The 19,799-nt window shown below is 45.4% G+C and overlaps 1 protein-coding gene across 2 annotated transcripts in view; it reads right to left on the reverse strand.

Moving 5' to 3' along the window:
• ASAP2 (ArfGAP with SH3 domain, ankyrin repeat and PH domain 2) overlaps positions 1–19,799 on the reverse strand; it is a 184,815-nt gene that overhangs the window by 18,160 nt on the left and 146,856 nt on the right. For both annotated transcript variants that reach the window (XM_066597479.1, XM_066597469.1), the window contains exons 10-18: positions 12,960–13,063; positions 12,786–12,855; positions 12,601–12,688; positions 12,318–12,366; positions 8,536–8,702; positions 5,456–5,589; positions 4,023–4,117; positions 3,497–3,686; positions 1,782–1,867 (exon numbers count right to left, since the gene is read on the reverse strand). In XM_066597479.1, coding sequence (XP_066453576.1) covers positions 1,782–1,867; positions 3,497–3,686; positions 4,023–4,117; positions 5,456–5,589; positions 8,536–8,702; positions 12,318–12,366; positions 12,601–12,688; positions 12,786–12,855; positions 12,960–13,063 — 983 coding nt within the window. The remainder of the gene's footprint in view (positions 1–1,781; positions 1,868–3,496; positions 3,687–4,022; positions 4,118–5,455; positions 5,590–8,535; positions 8,703–12,317; positions 12,367–12,600; positions 12,689–12,785; positions 12,856–12,959; positions 13,064–19,799) is intronic.

Raw genomic sequence — 19,799 nt, forward strand, 5'->3', positions numbered from 1 at the left:
GTTTCTTTCAGATACCCTAAAACCCTACGACTCAATTTTTACCATCCAGTGCTAAAATACCCACCATGGGTAGCAAGCAGTCTTCAAATAATGTCACCATATGGTGCTCAACTCTAACCAATAGGAGTGTGGCAGAGACCCAAGGGCACTTGTGTGGGCTGTAGTAAAGCTGACCATATATTTGGGATAGAAGTCACTCAAAATTACCAATTTTGGGACATTTCAGGCAATAATTGTCACATAATTTAATTCTTGATGGGAAACGTCTGTCTGCCAAAAAAACTGATCTGTCACAGACAAAACTACGAGTGTGTGGTATGATTGGCTGATCAGACCATTGGTTGCAAGCCAATGGAGTAAAATAAAGAAGTGTAAACTCAACATCTTTTAAGTGTCCCCTCAATTGCAGAAGCCACGGGTATTGCTGCCCCAAACCCAGGATGAGCTGGTAGCGGTCACGTACTGCTCAGTGTGCATGTGATTGCTACCAACGTTTTCTGGATTTGGATGGATGGAACACTCCAATGAGTACAGACTTATTACATTAATTTTACACCCTGGCCATATGATTGTTCATGAGCCCTGAAATTAGTGGGATTGTTCTATCTCTAAGGTGCTATGGGATCCTTTCCATGATCGCTCTCTTAAACCTGTGGCCAGTTCAAGTTGCACTAAGCTACATTCCTTTGTCTCCCTTTATAGGGGCGGCTTTACACGGGACAACCATCCTCTGAATACCTTCTTGAAATAATCACTCAATTTCGCAATTGCTAAACAAATTTTTGGGATAATTTACATGGGCCACAATATCGTTCAAGGACTAGGGTTTGGGTGTGGGGTTCTTTGGTTGGTGGTTTTTGAAATTTCTTTTGGAACCAACGAGTGCTAAAAAGTGGGAGGACGAAAAAAGTTTGGTACCGTGTTACTCAGTAGAGCAAAATGGTTTCTCTTAATGAGAAAAAAACACAAGTAATCTTGTAGATATGATACCTTTTAATAGCTAACAAAAATACATGAGGTTATAGTGAGCTTTCGAACCTACTTGGGGTTGTAGAGGCTTGTGGAAACCTGAGGAAGATTCAAAAGCTGGCTATATCATCATGTATTTTTGTTAGTCATTAAAAGGTATCATATCTACAAGATTACTGGGTTTGTCTTGTGAGAACAATTACAAAGTGGGAGGGCAAAATGTTTGTTGGGAGGCGTACAATCGCACCCCTCCCTGCAGAGTTGTTGGACAGTCGTTGATAGACAACCATTACCTGTTTACATCAGATGATGATTAATGAACCAGCGATGATTATTAGGTGTGCTGAAACAAAGTCACTAGCAGCCAGTCATCAAATTCTCTCTCTTTTTACCCCCTGTTGCTGGCAGTATTTACAAGGGACAATTGGCGCTTACATTCGGCTTATCGAGTGACTATTCAGACAAAGGCTGAGCCAGATAAAGCCACCACGAAGCGTCGTTCTTATGAAACAGTCGACAAAAAGGAGCCCAGTATGTGATGTAATTTGAACAAATTGAGATGAAATTTACATGCAACATAATTGGCGCAACTTCCGGCATCCTAGACAGATTTCTCATCTACCCGTACGCCAGTATGTTGTGCCAAGGAATGGCTCTACTTTATACTAAATCTGTTTTGCCAGTTCCCTTCTATGCATTTGTTTTGCATTTGCGGCTTTTTCTAACGCTCGTTTTTTTTTCTGCACTTCATCTGACAACGGTGGCCCAGAGTTTTATACGTACAATAACAGAGTGACTGGTAGGAAAATTACCTATTTTGCACCAAAAAGTCAACAATGTGCAGTGATGTGCGGTCGACTGATCTGACAGCTAGATGTAGCGCAGTTTCTCCGTGTTCCTAGAAAAGAGGAAGAATATCCATAATTGGACCCGGCAGGTAATCATGTTTCATAATCCCATCTGCAGCCCAATGTGTATGCGGCGGGTCGTTGTCACACGCTTATATGCCGACCCCGTAATTATAAAACCACATTAGTGCTGTGACTCATGTGAGCAGAATGCACTATATCACTCTGAAGCAACCAATCTGCAGAAATACATACATTTTTCAAGGATTTCCAAGAACACAAATAATGATTTCATTTCTTTACCTTAGGGTTTGTTTTTAATCTGCGATTTTATCTTGGATTTTGAAACTGCTGCGGTATTTACAGGGGACTCGCTGCAGTATTAGCCACTCAGTACTAAGCTGCTCGGATAATACGGTCTTTATTGCTGCTGCAAAAGTGATATTGATGCCCTGTACTCTGGTATATGCCAATCGAGCTGCATGGTGCCGAGCTGTGAGCACAGGATATCAGGACCTCATGGAGTCCGTTTCTGATCAGAGAGATGCAAGCCAGTAGCCTACTGGAGGTCTTTTTGTAGGACTCTAACAATGTTCCTCCTGCCTTTAGTTAGATGCTGGGTTGATGGCCTTCCATGACCCTATCCAGCTCTCGTTGTGTAATGGCTCATGTCCCAGCATCTGCTCCAAGCCTGTGAGACTTGAAACCTTCTTACGACGGCATGTATGGATGTGCCATTCTGGAGGAGCAGAATAACCTGTACAACCTGATTAGTTAGCCTCCAGGTAGCGCCTCCTGCTACCAGTAGTGACAAGAACACTAGCAAAACTAGGGAAGAATCAGCCAGGTCGAATAAAAACAGGGATTGTCTGTGGCTGCTACATGCACAACCATTCTCTTTTGGGGTTGCCTTGTTGTCGCCTCTCCAACGTACCTGCTGTCACTTTTATTTGCATCAAAGCAGGTGCAACTTATTAACAATCACTCATGTTTCCTATCTGGGCAGATTGATATCCCTGAAGTTCAAAGCGGTTGTCCCCCTTCTAGCAGTTTTGCTGCAGGAAGCACATAGCTCCATACATTGCACAGTGTGTAGGTAAAGCAGGCAGAATCCTATTGAAGCGAATGGGACTCTGCATGTAGTACCAACGTTGGCCACTGCACAATGTACAAAGCTCTATACTTCCTGTAGCAAAACAGCTAGAAGTGGGGAAACCCCTTTAAGCAACATAGGTTAAACTGTGATGGGTGCAGTCACATGGGACAGTTTCCATGCGGTAAAAACTGCAACATTTTTGCCATGTTCGATTTTTTTTTTTGGCCACATACATAGCAAATGCACACTTTTTTTTCAATGCGGTTTCCACCCCATCCAAACCACCCCGTATGCAAGCACCATTCATTTTTTTGAGTAGAATATATAGTGTTTGCCTTATTTGATTATCCCTAAACTCTTTCTGTCCCATTTTATGGTCTGTACCCTACTCTTCTCCTCTACTGGCCTGGATACAGAATGGTCACAGGTTTAGATTTTCTATATGTTTTCTTTTACTTTTCCCTCCTTAGTCAAATGTATGATACAAGCTTAAACTAAAGCTTCTATACGAAAAACAGTATTAGACATAAAAAGTAATATATAGACATAAGATATAGTCACTAGCTGACAGAGGTGCACTCACATGCCCGTTTGCTAATGGAATGGTTTCTGTAAGGTCTACTCCATCTGCGTGCAGTTGTACCAGTGCATATATGTCCCTGGTCTTGACGGCATCACATAGGCTGTGCATTCTAGATGCGTTGTCCACATATCTCTTTCTTGCATACCTTTTTTCAATGTACTTTGCAGTAATGTAATCTTTCCTGGCATTCCTGTAATGATGAGAGAACTACAGCTTACACGTGTTTATGCAATGGCTATGGACTGGGAGTCTGACAACTGACGGAGATTGTCAATGATTAAGGGGAGTGCCCCACTAAATTAAGTTATGCTGTATCCACAGGGTAGGGGATAACTATCTGATCTGTGAGGGTCCGACCGCCGAGACCTTCCTCGATCCAAAGAATGGGGTTCCAAAGGTCCCCTAATTAATGCAGTGGCAGTCGAGCATGCGCATTGCTGCGCCATTTATTTCACTAAGTCAGCCACAAGTAAATGAGTTCTTGATGTGAATGAATGAGCACAGTATGTGTTAATTTACAACTTACATGTCACTGCTGGGTGTGGGCTTCACAGTATCATCAGCAGGCAGACAGGCTTCCATAATCTCATTAAAAGCGGTATTTCCTATATTTTTTGCAAGCTAAAAAAAAAAAAAAGGAAAAAGTAATATATGTATCACTATATTCTGCAGTTTAGTCGATGAACACTTCATGAGCTGCAGATCCTTAGGCCAGGCTCACATGAGTATATCTAGCAGCGTGCAGGCTGCGAGATATATACATGTGGCATGCAGTCAGTATGCAATGACATTGCATACTGGCTGTGTGCCGCTCATTGCCATGTACTATCTTAAGAGTGTATGCTCGAGTAATACGCGCCAAGATAGGACATATTGGAAGGTAGCATTCCTTCAAGCCAAAATTAGACTCTTTATACAAGCCTTGTAACAATGACTGGGAATTAAAAGCAAAGCCAGACTCAAGGTACAGACAGCTGTTTCAGGGTATTTGCCCTTCATCAGTGTACAGTGGGAGTCTGGCTTTGCTAGTGAGAGGCCTGGGACGGGGGTCAGAAACGCTATCTTTTCTCCTTAGGGGGAACACCTAGACAGTGAGCGAGGAGACTCAAAAGGCCTTTCGAATCTCCTCACTCACCGTCTAGGTGCTCTACCTAAGGAGAAAAGACAGTGTTTATGAAACCTTGGAAGGCACACAGACACCATCTGTGCGCTGTCCTATGTTCACGGCCAAATTGCATGTGGTGTCTGCATCCATGAAAACGGATGAGAATAAGGACACAAAGCATTTTTTTTTTAATTACACACACAGACTATTGCTCCATGTGAAAAAAAAACAAAAAAAACGTGTGAATAGCCTCCGTTGGCTGTTATGGGTCCTTGTGCCGTCTGTGCCAGGTAAAGTCACCTGGTGCAAGCACCAAGTTATGACCCCGTGTGAATAGTTCTTGGCAGACTGTTTTTGTGGGGTGCTTTGCCATAGCCTTCCCCAGTCATCTTTTACCACCCCCCCTCTCCCCTTCAGCAAGTTGTGTACTCCTTTTACCGACCGCGGAAGGATGAGAGGCTGAGTCAACCGTATTGGAGTCAACCGGCTGAGTCAACTTGTGCGGGCTACCTGTATCAAGTGGGGATTGAACCCGCAACCTTCAGGTCATGAGCGGGAGCTTAGGACTGCATTTCTGCTGCCTTAACCCTCCGAACTAGACATGAAAATAATTGTGTGGATAAGTCTGTACTTCCATGAAAACATTGAATGCCATAACTGTAATATTTAATGATACCGGTCTTAAGGTTATGACACAATAGTACAACGTGAGATTTCACAACCTAATGAGGTTCACTTCATCAGGCATCGACGTGGATGAAATGATCACACATTCTGGATTGTCAGATGCAGGATTAATGACCGTGTATATAGCTGCTGTATAACTTGTGCAACAGATTAGAAGCTCTTCATACCAACAGTTCAGATGTTCCCAGGACGTCCAGTGTGAGTGACTGTATTCTGGAGTAATGTACCCCCAACTCCCGGTGAATCCCTGAGCACTCAATACACGTCAGTATACCCAGGTTTGTAGAAAGCCAAGTAGGATCTGAGACAGAAAACAGATACTGTAAAACTACACTAACACAAGATAATACTTCCATATACACACGTTATCACATCTCTATATAAAGGTTTACATGGAGCGGAGTAGCGGTATTTTTATGCAGCATGATCAGCTCAGCTCGTTCGCCGGCTGATCATTGTTCCTATTACACAATCCGATCGTCGGGTGAATGACGGTTTAGGACGCTAGGCCCAATATCAACCTGTGTAAAAGGACTAGAAGTAGTTGTGAGGAGAAACACATACTCATCTGGCTTTGATCATTCATTATGCCCATCTTATAAGGTACCGCTCTCTCTCCCAGCTCCTATAATACCAGATTCTATCATCTGTAGAAGAACTCTAAGTACTACAATTAGAAATTAAATTTAACCCTGAAAGTAATAAGGAGCATTATGTAAGTGCTGGAGTGCAGCCAGCGAGGCCGCAATGAAATCCTGTGGACATTACTAATTGCCTGAAGATAATGAACAATTAAAATCTAACTGCAACCAGAAAGACTGACCGTATGATCTGCGCTGGATTAGGGTATATTCACATTGTGATCGCTGTGTATATTTGATGTATACCCTGATTAAAAGCTTCCAGCATAGATGTCAAAAGTATCCTTAGGCCCCTATTCATCCAATGGAGTCCGAAAGTGTCCTTTTGGCCTCATGTACCTTTTTTGCCGTATAGAATAGCATGGTTAACTACATGATTCTAAACAGGGGCATCCAGTAAAGAAAAAAAAAAGCTTATGCATGACTTTGGCCGTTGCCTGCCTATACAGTAGCATATTGTATATCGAAGGTATAGGTCGGGAAATATTACTGAGGTACAAGTCCAATCTATGCTGCAAAGGCAGTGTGAATACACCCTTAGGCCGCCTGCAGACGAGCGGGTCGGATCCGGCGGCGAGAATTCTCGCCGCGGGACCCGACCCGAGCGCCTGCAGGGACGAGCGCATGTGCAGACCGGAGCCGGCGGCCGGGTGAGTGACGTTTCTGTGCGAGGCTCTGCGAGCCCCGCACAAAAATAGGACATGCCGCGGTTTGTTTGCTGCGCGACATTTAGCGCGGCCAAACCACGGCCGTCTGCATAGGAGTGCGTATTGTAATGCACTCCTATGCAGGCTTTGAGCGTTGGAAATCCCGCCGCGGGATTTCCGCCCGTCTGCAGGCGGCCTAACTCACAAGGCAGACTAGACACTTGCCTAGTGCACTAAGGGCAAGGGAAAAAGAAAATATCAATCTATTGTATCATGAATCATGTATAAGTGCTCATTCACATGGGTGTATGTGAACAAAGCCTAGAGTTTCCCGCAGCGTTGCATGCATTACAGTCCATGCGCTCTGCCGGCAGAGACAGCTTAGGGCTGCCATTGGCACTGCGCATGCCCGGAATCGGATGTCAGGGACAGAGACACATATATATATATATATATATATATATATATATATATATATATATTTCCCCCCCCCCCCCCCCCCCATGTTGAAACGCTGCCCCTTTGCAATGCCTGCATAGGGGCAGCGTTTCATACGTAGCACATTCAAGGGCTGCATTTGATACGCAGAGAAATAGAGCATCCTGCGATTTATTTCTCCTGTGTATCGATATGCAGTGCCCACACACAGGGGTGAAGGGAAGAATGAAAGTCCATAGACTTTCATTGCCTCCATTCACCGCGTGTTACACACGGGAAACACGTGTGCATAATACGTGGTGACAATACGCCCGTGTGACTGAGCTCTTAGGAAGAGCGTCTATATTAAGCATAGTAAATGAAGGGAAAATCATTGAAAATGGTAATAAGAGTGAAGGTCCTTCTACGTAGGTTAATGATTGTCTGAATGCATACCAATTAACAGCTACCTCCCTATTAGTAAGCTGTCAATCAGTGGCAGTCAAGTGGGATGGACAAGGCTTGTCTTGTGGGTCGAAGGGGCTAGCCCACAGCTCATGAATATCGAGACCGTCATCCCGTATGTGTGTACGACCCCTATAAAAAGTATCAGGAAAACTACTTCTCAGATGCATAAAGCAGACATATATTGCTGCAATCAGTATACCGGTCACTGCCCGCTCTGAGAAACAATGGGGTGCACAAAGTTGCCCAGTTCAATTGTTCATAGTCTAAGTATACTTTTACAAGGGCCAACTTTCAGAAGAAAAATTGCTCAAACGAGCAATTTTCACCAACAGTGTCCTGTATAAACGTGGGATCTGACACGGTACAGAGTACAAAAAGAAAAAAAGTTCGTTAATCGCTACTTGTATCGTTTCAGCTCACTGATACAGAGCGACTAGTGAGCGGGTTCTTGCTCAGATTAAACAGACAGTCCATCTATGAATGGTGGCGGGAAGAGATCTCCAACGCGCTCTGCCTCCATTCATTGAATGACTAGCGCTCCTGTGTTACAGCACCAGAGCGACAGTCGTCCCGTCCAAAAGTACCCTTAATTTTTTCCCTTCTGTTATAACATTGCCATAGTGTGGTTCACACCTGCGTCAGGGTTCTGCTCCCCGAACATGGCTGAATGGCTCTGTCTTAGTACGGAACCGAACATCACTTACCGGACCCCACTGACTATAATGGGATCAGTTAGCTTTCCACTCAGCTGCATGTAAAAATGATTATTTTTGACAGCACATCTTCCTGTGTGCACTGGGGAAGACCTGCCAACGGCTAATTAAAGTATGTGCGGGGCACATATTACTGATCATTCGTCCCCTACACTGTATTGGCCGGGGTAAAGCCATCTGAATGAGCCCTGATCTCACTGAACGGCGCTTGTCATCCGGCTCATATCAAGCCGTCTAAGAGCAGCCTAATTATTGAAGTATCTAGTAACCGTAATGTTATGGTAGTGTAACGAGATACAGAGGTAATGTAATTATCAAAAATCAAGTTACTATCCTGTAAACAAGTGACACAGCAGCGTACCTGATGCTCCGCAGTCACAGCAGACATCGTTTCCTGGCATTTTCTGGATGTCGGATATAATTTCCTTGGTCAGTTCCTGTACTATGTTGTTTTCTCCTGAGCAGTGGTCTCCTTTAAATGCATTGTTTAAGGCTTCTTCTTTGCTGTTCTGGAGCACAGACATCCATCTATAAGGAATTAGATGATTTTATCACTAACAATGTCACCGGATGCTGGGAAATTGGAGTGATATACCAATCAAGAGGTAATGATTGGGTTTAATGCAAGTACATTACAAGAATGATGATCAACACACAGGCTGTTAGATGAGCATAAGTTATGTGAAAGGTTAGTGTCCATTTAAGGATGTTGTCTAGTTTAAAAAAAACTAAAGTCCCAAATATGTTATAGTTATGAGTTAATGGAAGGGAGTCCCACGTCTGGGACCCTCATATAATAGCAGAGCTAAGAGCGGCTACGAAGATTTTCAATCGCTCTGGAGGACTCAGCATATCAGTACATTTAATAGCCCATTGCTTTCAATGGGACTTGTGTAATTCTTTATTTCCCCTGCTGGGGTGCTGCAGGGCTATTGTGTACTTCTCTTCAGTTTCCTCCATGAATTGTAGCTGATCACCCCCTTTTTTCTATTCAGAAACAGCTCCACTTTTGTAAATGGGATGCAGTTCAGCTCCATTCACTTGAATATGACCGAAAGATCATTGACAAGAGTGGTGCAGTTTCTGGGGAAATAAGTCTTTATTCTAATCTTATATTACCCTCTTTAAGGCCTCATGTCCACGGGGAAAATCAGGCCCGCTAAGGATTCTACATGTAGAATCTGCAGCGGGTCCCTCCTGCCCCGCGGACATGAGTGCTTAAAATAGAAATTTAAAAGAATTGACTCACCCGCAGCGGGCGGGGAAGGACTTCTCTTCCTCACGGCCGGATCTTCTTTTTCGGCCGGCGGATGAACGCGTCACGCCGAGCCGAAGCAAGAAAGATACGGCCGTGAGGAAGAGAAGACCTTCCCGGCCCACTTCGGGTGTGTTCATTCTTTTAAATTCCTATTTTAGGTCTCCCGCGGATCCGGACGGCTTCCATAGGCTTCAATAGAAGCCCGCGGGAGCCGTCCCCGCGGGAGACCCGCACGAAAATGGAGCATGGTCCAGATTTTTTCATGCTCCATTTTTAAAAAATCCCTTTTATTGACCATCCGCGGGTATTTATCTACCCGTGGGTGGTCAATGCATCCCTATGGGATGCGGATCCGCGGGCAGGAGAAGAGTTAAAATCTGCTGCGGATTTTAATTCTTCTTTTGCCCGTGGACATGAGGCCTAAAGGGTTAGGGCTCCCACACACTTGGGTTTTTTTAACGCGATTGTCAATGGGACTTTCTAATGTTAAAAACGCAACGCAACCTGCGTCTTTGGTGCAATGCGTTTTTAACATTAGAAAGTCCCATTGACAATCGCGTTAACAAAAAACGCAAGTGTGTGGGAGCCCTTATTCTGGGACTTTTCAATTTATTTTCTTTCTATTGTTGATTAGCGAGGACAAATGTTTCGAATCCACGCCGATTAGCTGATTTCTGATTAAGACCTTACTACAGTCAGTGGAGGGAGCAGAAATCACTGAAGGTAGAGCCACGGTCCAGTTGGTATTGCAGGCACAAGTCCTATTGAATTCAATAGAATCTGCACTGCAGTACCAACCTGGGCCACCGCGCCATCTGTGCTGACCATAGTGAGAGCGGCACCAGGACTCAGCTGAACAGCAGGTATCCGAATGGAGGGTACCTGTTCTTCTATTAATACCTGTCAGTCTTCAACAACAAAAAAAAGTTCGGAAATACGCATTTCAACACTAAAAACAGACAGCTCACGCAAGCACAACGTTCAATGCTGACGTCATTTTAAATTCTAAGATTTTTAAGGGATTTTAAGCAATATAAGTGTGGTCTAGAAGCTAAGAAAATGTTCGATGTAGATTTTCCTATTTTTCCTCTGCACTGCTGTTTACAATCCACTTATCGGTTTATGTACGCTTCTCTGTTGCATGAGTAACTTGCCGTGTCCTCATGTCCCTGTTACTAGAAAAAACAAAATGCCTAATGACAGGCCGTGAATTGCAAAGGTGTTGGAAGGGAGACCCCTAGTGGCAGCCACGTCAAACTTGATTTTCAATGTTAAAACAAAACATTTTCAATGCAAGTTTATTACATTAATTGAAGATGCACACATAGGCTGTTAGATGATCATAAGTTTGTGAAAAGTTAGTTTCCCTTTAAGGGTTCCATAACTAAGGAAAAGGGGAAGGGACTTGTAATTTGTATAGAGCCAACTTATTCCGCAGCGCTTTCACGTAATTTACTGATTACCCCCCAGCAAGCTGGGTACTCAATTAACCAACCTTGGAAGGATGGAAGGCTGAGTCAACCTTGAGCCGGCTACCTAAACCATGCGAGGATTAAACCTGCAACCTTCAGATCGTGAGCGAGAGCTAAGGACTGCATACTGCTGCCTACCCCTAAATAACTACTTCTAATTTTAATGTAAAGGGACAGCTGTAAACTGTCCACCTATGCAGAAGAGTAGGAACCAGGATGTCAAAATATCATATTTTAGTACGGAATGTGAATTTTGGAAAAATACTTTTAAAAGCATTTACCATTTTAGACCTTCCACCTATCACCTAGATAAATCATTTCATTCCTGTTTTTTTTTCTTGTACTAACAGGTTGTCGCATGAGTGAAATTCAATTTCTCACAAGATTTGCATAAGAATTTTGAAAGGAACATTCACCCTCAGAGGAGACAGTGAAACAGGGTGAACCGCACACACCATACTGTCACAATAAGCATGCACCGTTCTTCCCTATCCATGTCTGAAGTAATGGTCACTTTTTTTTGTAGTGTTGTGTTTTAATTGCTAAAAGAAAAAAACTGTCAAGGGACCACAAGGTCACTTACTAATGAAACAAGCCCCTCAGATTTAGGGAATGACTGCGTCCAAAGCTCATCAAGAGACACTCCAGGCCATTTTGCAATGTGAATGCTGTACAACACAGATAGTCCCCAACTTGCGAACGTTCGAGTTACGAACTTCGCAAGATGCGAACAATCTGTCCTGCAGAGTAATGCTATGGCATTACATCATACTGTGCAGGGACCGGACAGGCTTCTATCAAGCTTGATAGAAGCCTGTCCGGTCAGATCGTGGGACGCTGTGCAGTGGCTAGGCAGCCGGGGTCCTTCTGAAAGGCCCCAGGGCTGCCTATGCCGAGCACCTAGCAAGCCGTGCGCTTGATATGCACTCTGCATAGGCAGCCCTGGGGCCTTTCAGAAGGCCCCCGGCTGCCTAGCAACCGCACGGCGTCCCGCCACGGACACTGTACGGGCCCACCCTAAATGTCGGGTGTCGGCTGTTTCTTACAGCCGGCGGCAGCAGTTCCGATGAGTCGCGCCGCTCGTCGGAACCGTAAGAGCAGTATTTAAAGTGTTAACAGTTCCGACAAGCGGTGTGGCTTGTCCGAACTGCTGCCGCCAGTCGTCTGCTGTGAGAACAGCCGGCACCCGACGTTGTATGGAGCGAGATCCACCCGCGATCCCGCTCCATACAAACATTTGTTCGGACATACGAACAAATGTACTTGTGAACAGGTTCCTGGAACGGAACCTGTTCGCAAGTAGGGAAGTATCTGTATAGTGCTAAAGGCCTTGGTCATCAGACGTCTGCTAATCACCTAGCATAGGGATATCTCTTTGAACACGTACACAATGTTGGCACCCGGCATACTCACATTTGGCACTCTTGTTCATCTTCAGCTTGGAAATGATATGTCCGATCATCTGTCAAAAGAAATCACAGTGTATCACAACAGAGTACAAAGAAACTTCACTAGACCTAGAATGGAAACCTGAAACTCTACCTCATTGTATAAGGAAACACACAGTATCTGCCCAATAACAAAGTATTATGGCCTTTCAAGTGACCCTCCGAGCCTGAAGAAGCAAAGATGGCCGCACCAGCTTCTCACCTAAAGCCATTCAATGGATAACCAAAAGTATCAGAGAGGGACTTACGAGAGATGAGGTCAAAACATTTCTTTTCCTCGGTGTTCGTTTTCACTTGACAGGTCAGTAGGTTCAGTTTTGCAGGAGGTATGTTGGCCTGATGAAGGAAGATGCAGAGAAAGGAGATCATATCTTGGCTTCCACCAAATCCATGTTGCATTCGCAACAAGTATAGAAGACAAACGGTCACTTACTGTGCCATGGGCTATTGTGAGAAAACCATTTTTAACAGAGCATTTCCTCTTCTGCCAAACTTTCCGAATTCTAAAAACAAAAAAAGTATACATGTTATACAGCAGCCTGATGAATATCAACGTATGGCTATTTGGTCAAAGTGTTTATAGAACAGTTAATACGCCATCACAGACCCGTCACTCTTCTTGTACAAGTAGCCGTTCCTCTCAGTGCCATGTTCCTTGTTTCCTTGAGGCTGGTGCAGGCTATATGCAGTGCTCTGGCGGAACTGGGAGTCCTATAGGATGGAAGCGGATCACATTAGTGCAAATTCATAATTAAGTCTTCATAACCACTAATAATCCAGGTGATTGTGTCCTCATCATTGAGGTTCAGCCATGACATCTGTATATAGCATGACAGCAAAATAGGTTTGTTCTACTGGCTAACACAGTACCAAACGCTGCCTATTCGGAAATATGGAGTAGGGGACTCTTAGGACACTTCTCTATAAATCCGAACTGCAGAAAGAAGCAAATTAGCCCATCAAACCCCAGAAGTGACAAATTTGTGCTTCCCATTTAAGTAGCTCTTAAAGGGGTAGTACCGGAATTACCGGTTCTGCCCTGTTCAAAGGATAAGCGATAACATGCTGATCGAGGGGTCCAACCGCTGAGAGCATGTGTCCCTCACATCTCATCATCCACCCATAGGGTCATCATACTGAACTAAGTGCTGGCTGAGCACACAGTCGTGCTCCAATTATTTCAATAGGCCTGACGGAAATAGCCGATCGGCAGGCCCTTGGGTATCTCTGGCAGTCCCATGGAAAGTGAATGGAGTGACAGCACACTTTCGCGACCACGGCTCCATTCAATCTCCTCCTGACTGCGGAGGGTGCAGTAAGCCCGTAGTGAAGAGGATAGCGGACCAAGAGCCCCATTCTCAAGATCTGTGGGAGGTTTGGGTATTCCCGTCAGACCCATTGAAATGAATGAAGAGCTGACTGTGCGTGCTCAGCCAGCACTCTATTCAGTGAGAAGACACTATGGGTGGGAGAAGCATCCATGCAGTGATGGCAAGACAGGTACACAGAATCGCAGCGGCGAGACCCCCACCGATCAGCAAGTTATCACCTATTTTGTGGGAGGGGATAACTTGTAGTTCTTGAACAGCTCCTTTAAAGGACACATTGCACATTAGACCATAGTCATCTGAATCTGCTGATTGGGGCGGGACCACACAACTCCTGCCATGTGTATGGAGCTCTCCTGACTTGCCCTCAACAGATCATATTGGGGGCAAGGGAGAACATTTTATTCCCCCTGAAGGTAACCCACTATTAGAGCTGCCCCGCACCAGCTTCTCTGACGCATCATTAGTTTAATACACTTGCTTTGATTAACCAGTGCTGACCATATGAGGAATGCTGGCCAGTCAGAACAGCACATGGTTTCAGACTACTGGTGCGTACTAATACACAGTCTGCAACAGGTAGTCAGAGAAGCAGTGCGGCCATCTTTGTTTGTCCAGGCCTGGAGGGTCACGTTAATAACGAGTTAAAAACTTTTCCTCTAGAGCCACCTTTACATGACTACTTCCTGACAATGACTTAAAAGGTAGGCTGGTTTCACGTTAGTCGTTTTGTGAAGCCAGTGCTGGTTCTGTCCTTTATGCAGAAAACAGTCCAGAACCTGGACGCCACTGTAGCGATTTTCAGCATGGCGAAGACCAACATGGATAGAAACTACGTGAGATGGAGACCCCAATGGTGCAGTCCAGGTACTGTACCAATTCCTATCTCCATGCAGTTTTCTGCATGGAGGACAGAAACCAGAATGAAACCAGCACTGGTTGGACAAAATATAATGTGAAACCCGCCTTAGCCAGGTATAAAGGTGGCGCTAGAGAACCCGTTTTCTTCCCTCTGAAGGAGAGCTATTTTGCATTCAAGTGCTGCCCAAATTCTTGCACGGTCCTGTACTGCAGTCAGGTGGTCTTCAGGGCAGACACATTAAGGCGCTTTTACATAGGCAGATAATCGTTCAGAATCCGAATGATCGTACACTGTAAATGCATGCAGCGACTGAACGATGAATATGAACTCATTCGCTCCTCGCTCAGTATCTGCACGCAGAAAGCCGAATGATGAATCGGCACGTCTAAACAGGCAGTCACTTATGAATGACTGCCTGCTTACTGTGAATGGAGGCGGGCGAGCTGCAACATTCCCCGTCCCGCTCCGCCTCCATTCACTAACAATAATCGTTCATGTGTAGAGATGAGCGAACCTACGCGTTTCAAGTAATTACTCGATCGAGCACCGCGATTTTCGAGTACTTCCGTACTTGGGTGAAAAGATTCGGGGAGCGATGGAGGGCGGGGGGAGGCGTGGCGGAGCGGGGGGTAGCAGCGGGGAACAGGGGGGAGCCCTCTCCCCCACTCCCCGCTGCAACCCCCCACTCACCCACTGCGCCCCCTGAATCTTTTCGCCTGAGTACGGAAGTCCTCGAAAATCGCGGCGCTCGGGCGAAAAAGGGGCGTGGCCGAGTATGCTCACTCATCTCTATTCATGTGCTTTTACATTATCACTGGGACGACCTGACTGCCAACTTGTGCCCATAAAAGCACTTTTACCACTTCCACAGAGTTACCTGCTTTTGTAGATTCCTAAAGCTGGCTTCACGTCGCCGAGAAAAATCACACGAGATTCGTGCGTTGCGAGACACATAAATATTGCACGAATATGAACCCCATTTTTTTGGAATGGGGTCATACACATGAGCGATTTATTCCTGCATCGCACGTGCTATCTTTGTGTGTGCTCTAGCATCGCACCACGTGCTAGGTGCACATGATGTGATGCAAGGTCTCCCCATTGAAAACAATGGGAGAAACTCTGCTACAGCCACATCGGAGGATCGTGACTTCCCCCCAAGTGATGGGAAGCGGTTTGGAGGTAAAAATACAACGTATCCGTAGGTAAACTGCATGTTGGCGAGCGCGATAGTGGGCCACATTTCACAGCCCAATATCGCGCTCGCCCATATGAAGTTAGCCTAAGGCCAATTCCAATTATGTGTGCGTAGCGGAGGACAGGGTATATATTATTGCTGCACTGTGTAGGGGGTTGTCCAGGTGTCACATCTGGAGTGTCCCAGGTTCAGTCTACATGGGGGGTGAAATGGTGACCTGTAGAGATGAGCGAGTAGTGCCTTATGCGAGTACCTGCCCGCTCATCTCTAAAGATTCGGCTGCCGGCGGGGAGGAATGGAGGGGAGATCTCTCTCACTCTCTCCCCACCGCAACTCACCGTTCACCCGCGCTGGCAGCCGAATCTCTAGAGACGAGCGGGCAGGTACTCGAATAAGGCACTACTTGCTCGAGTAGTTTGCCTTTGAGAGTATGCTTGCTCATCTCTAGTGACCTGCTCTCCAATTTTAGGGCGGTTTGCATTTTGTGAATTTCGCAAAGCTGAGTGATGCGATGACAGCTCCGACTGACGTTACTCCAAGGGTCTTTTTAGACCAGCTTAGTCTCGCGTGAACGAGCCAGTGACATCACTGCTGGCTCGTTCGCTCTCGTGCGGCCCGTTTAGACCGGTAGATGCATCAACGGCTCGTTCAAATGAAAAAATCGTTCAGTCTTTCATATTCGTTGTATGAGCTAATGAGAATGGCCGCCATATAAACCATACGATAAATGAACGAGCCAACGACTGTTTTTATGCTGGCATAAAATGAACGAGTAGCGAATGGTGAACGATTCTCATTCGCCGTTCAGTCGTTGGTTTGTGTTTAGACCAAACTAAACACTTGTGTTGGGAAGTGTGCCTTTACAAACCGTTCACCCTGTCTGGTACTGTATACGGAGGCTCATTTTGACCAATTACATTTTTTTTTTTTACTGTCCGTAAACATCGGGTTGTTTCTCAGGGCGCCATGATGAAAGGCGAGGAGATTACGGCTCCTGCAGGTACGACCTGTTGCTTCCCATGAGCTTTACGCTTCCTCTAAATTTCCAGCGTGAAGTCGCTCTGTTCCCCGGGGCTTTACTTCACAGCTGTTAGCTTGCGTTTGAAAACCTCAGTGTAATATAATCCGAAATCGGCTTCTGAGAGACCTTCCATTTTATGTGGTTAACCCACGCTTAACCACTTCCCACACTAGACCCCGATTCATGTCAGCAGACTAAATAACTGATCTCAGACAAAGAGCAATCGTGAGAGCTCTGCGGTCTTCAAAAGGAGGGCGCCTGCCACGGCCCGGCTGCTGCAGATATTGGGCTTGGTCTATAAATCAAAGAGGTTCTGCAGCATACAGCGTGCATTATAGTGTTCTGCAGCAGAGGGCAGAATAAGGTTATACACGGTCGGCCATGGAAAAGTAGGCCAGCACCACACTGTTATGAAAGCTGTTGCCCATAGCAACCAATCACAGCACAGCTTTTAATTTTACCTCAGGATGTGTAAGAAAAGAAAGCTGCGCTGTGATTGGTTGCTATGGGCAACAGATTTTCTTTCAGACAGCTTTCATAAGAGTGTGATGTAGGCCTACTTTTCTGCGGTCCATCCTGTATAACATTCTGGCAGCTTATAACCCCCTAGTACAGCTGCTGAAGAACCTCTTTAAAATGATTAAAAAACCTCCCCACCCTTCTGTCACTAAATAAAATCAGTTTCTCCTTCCTTTTTATAAGAAGGCTTTTCAACTACGTGTACAAAAAAATAAAAAAAAGACATTTATAGCAAGAGAGAGGGAAAAAAAGGCTTAGGCGTCTTCACACGGACTTCTTGGCGCGGACAATAAGCAGAGAAGAGAACCCATTGACTTCAATAGGTTCGTTCACATGGACGTATTTTGGCTACAACCAAAAAAAAAACAAAAACACAGAACGTGGTCTCTATCTTTCTGCGTATTTGCACATCGAAGGTTGCCATAGAAGTCAATGAGGGGCTTGTGTGTGTTTGTGGGGGGGCGCAATTGTGTGCGCAATATGCAAGATCATGCGTGAAACACTGCGGAATTGCATACGAAACTGCACACATCTGGAACCCAGACTAATTACCCATTTCAATTAGTGTGTGTTTGTATCAGGTGCGCAAAAAAAACATGCTTTGTGGGCAGAACAAGTACAGTAAAATTTGCCAACATGCATGTTCACAGTGCATAGTCGCGCTAAAGGTGTGAGTAATGGCACGCATGTCTGTGTGAAGTTGGCTTTAGGCTGCGTTCACACTGCACTCGCTGCAGATTTTGGTGCGGATCTCCAGCAGATTTTATCTTTTCAATTACATTCAAATTAAAGGGGTCTTCCATGGAAAACACAACTGGTGACCTGTCCTCAGGGTAGGTCATCAATAGTTGATCGGCTAGGGTCCGTCGCTCTGGATCCTGACCGATCAGCTGAGCGGGTGCATGCTTACATCCCCATATATACACAGAGGTCGGAGCGGAAGTCTCTGCACTGACCTCAGTGTAGTGGCCGGCGCTTGTAACTGCAGGCACAGCTCTCGTGAAATCAACCCGAGCCGTGCCTGCAGTTACAAGCGCCGACCACTACACAGAGGAGACTTCTGCTGCTTCCTCTGTGTATTTGCAGCACTGACAGCACGCACCCGCTCAGCTGATCGGTTAGGGTCCCGAGCGACAGACCCCAGCCGATCAACTATTGATGACCTATCCTGATGACAAAAGATAAACTTAGTTATAAAAAGATCCTGCGCTCATAGGATTCACCACTTAATAAGAAATTCCAAGGATATTTCTACCAGGTAATAGGGACTTACTTTAGAGGGGTATGGTGTCCACAGAACCCCCTTCTGGCTTGAGAAAGGTCCTTTTATAACTAAATTTATCTTTTCCCAATATATATGGGGGGATCCTCCCCTGTGAGGACCTCCGGAACTCCTGCAGCTCTCCCCTGGTTCAATGGATACCACCGGGCATAGCAGCACACCAAGATTCATCCCCAGGTGAGGCAGCTGGTATCCTAGGGTGCCTAGCTGTCCGCACCAGGTGAGAGTACATATATTCTTTTTCTTATGTCTGGCGCTCTCCTGACATTGTATACTATCCTTGGGACAGGTCATCAATAGTAGTCTCCCTGGAAAACCCCTCTAAAGTGGTGAAATCTACAGATCTGAACCAAAATCGGTGACAAGATTGCATCAAATCAGTGACGTGTGAATGTATCCTAACAGAGAAGCTGGCCGTGATCCCCATGGCAGCCAATAACACTGCAGCTTTTACTGCTCTGAAACTGCTTGAAACATAAAAGCTGAGCTCTGATTGGTTGATACGGGCACCAAATGACGCCTGCTATTCCCTGTGTATAGCAACTATCAACTCGTATTGTTCATATAGGGGAAGTGAATAACACCGATTATCTTATTACAATGGTGCCCATCAGGGGCGAGATATTAGGCAGCAAGTCAACAATTAGGTCTTGAAATTGATATTTTAAAAGTAGGAAAAATGGGCAATAGTTAGGATTTGAGTGACGCAGACAAGGGTTCAATTGTGAAGACTAACAACTTGATGTGAACACCTCCAAAATGACAAGTCTTGTGAAGCCAGCATTATATGCTCTGAGCCATGTGTGGTTCCTTGCATTCATGTGGGTGTTACTTTGACATGTACCACCTACCATAACAATGTACGGCAGCGGTATTCTCTAAAAGCAGTGCCCTCTATCAGCAGGATGATACGTCCTGCCCCACTGGAAATATTGTTCAAGGATGGTTTGAGGAACAGGACAATGACTTCAAGGTGATGACTTGGTCTATACATTCTCCAGATCTCAATCTAATCAAGCATCCGCAGGATGTGCTGGGGAACCAGTCCTATCCATGGAGGCTGCACCTCCCTACTAACAGGGCTTAAAGGATCTGCTGCCAACGTCTTGGTGCCAGATGCCAAAGGACACCTTCAGAAGTTTGGTGGAGGCAATGATTCAATGGTTTAAAGTGGTTTTGGTGGCACGATGGTAAACTACATAACATTAGGTAGATAGTTTTTAGGTTATGGTCGAAA

The sequence above is a fragment of the Eleutherodactylus coqui genome, chromosome 1 (genome assembly GCF_035609145.1).
Source record: "Eleutherodactylus coqui strain aEleCoq1 chromosome 1, aEleCoq1.hap1, whole genome shotgun sequence".
NCBI lineage: Eukaryota > Metazoa > Chordata > Amphibia > Anura > Eleutherodactylidae > Eleutherodactylus > Eleutherodactylus coqui.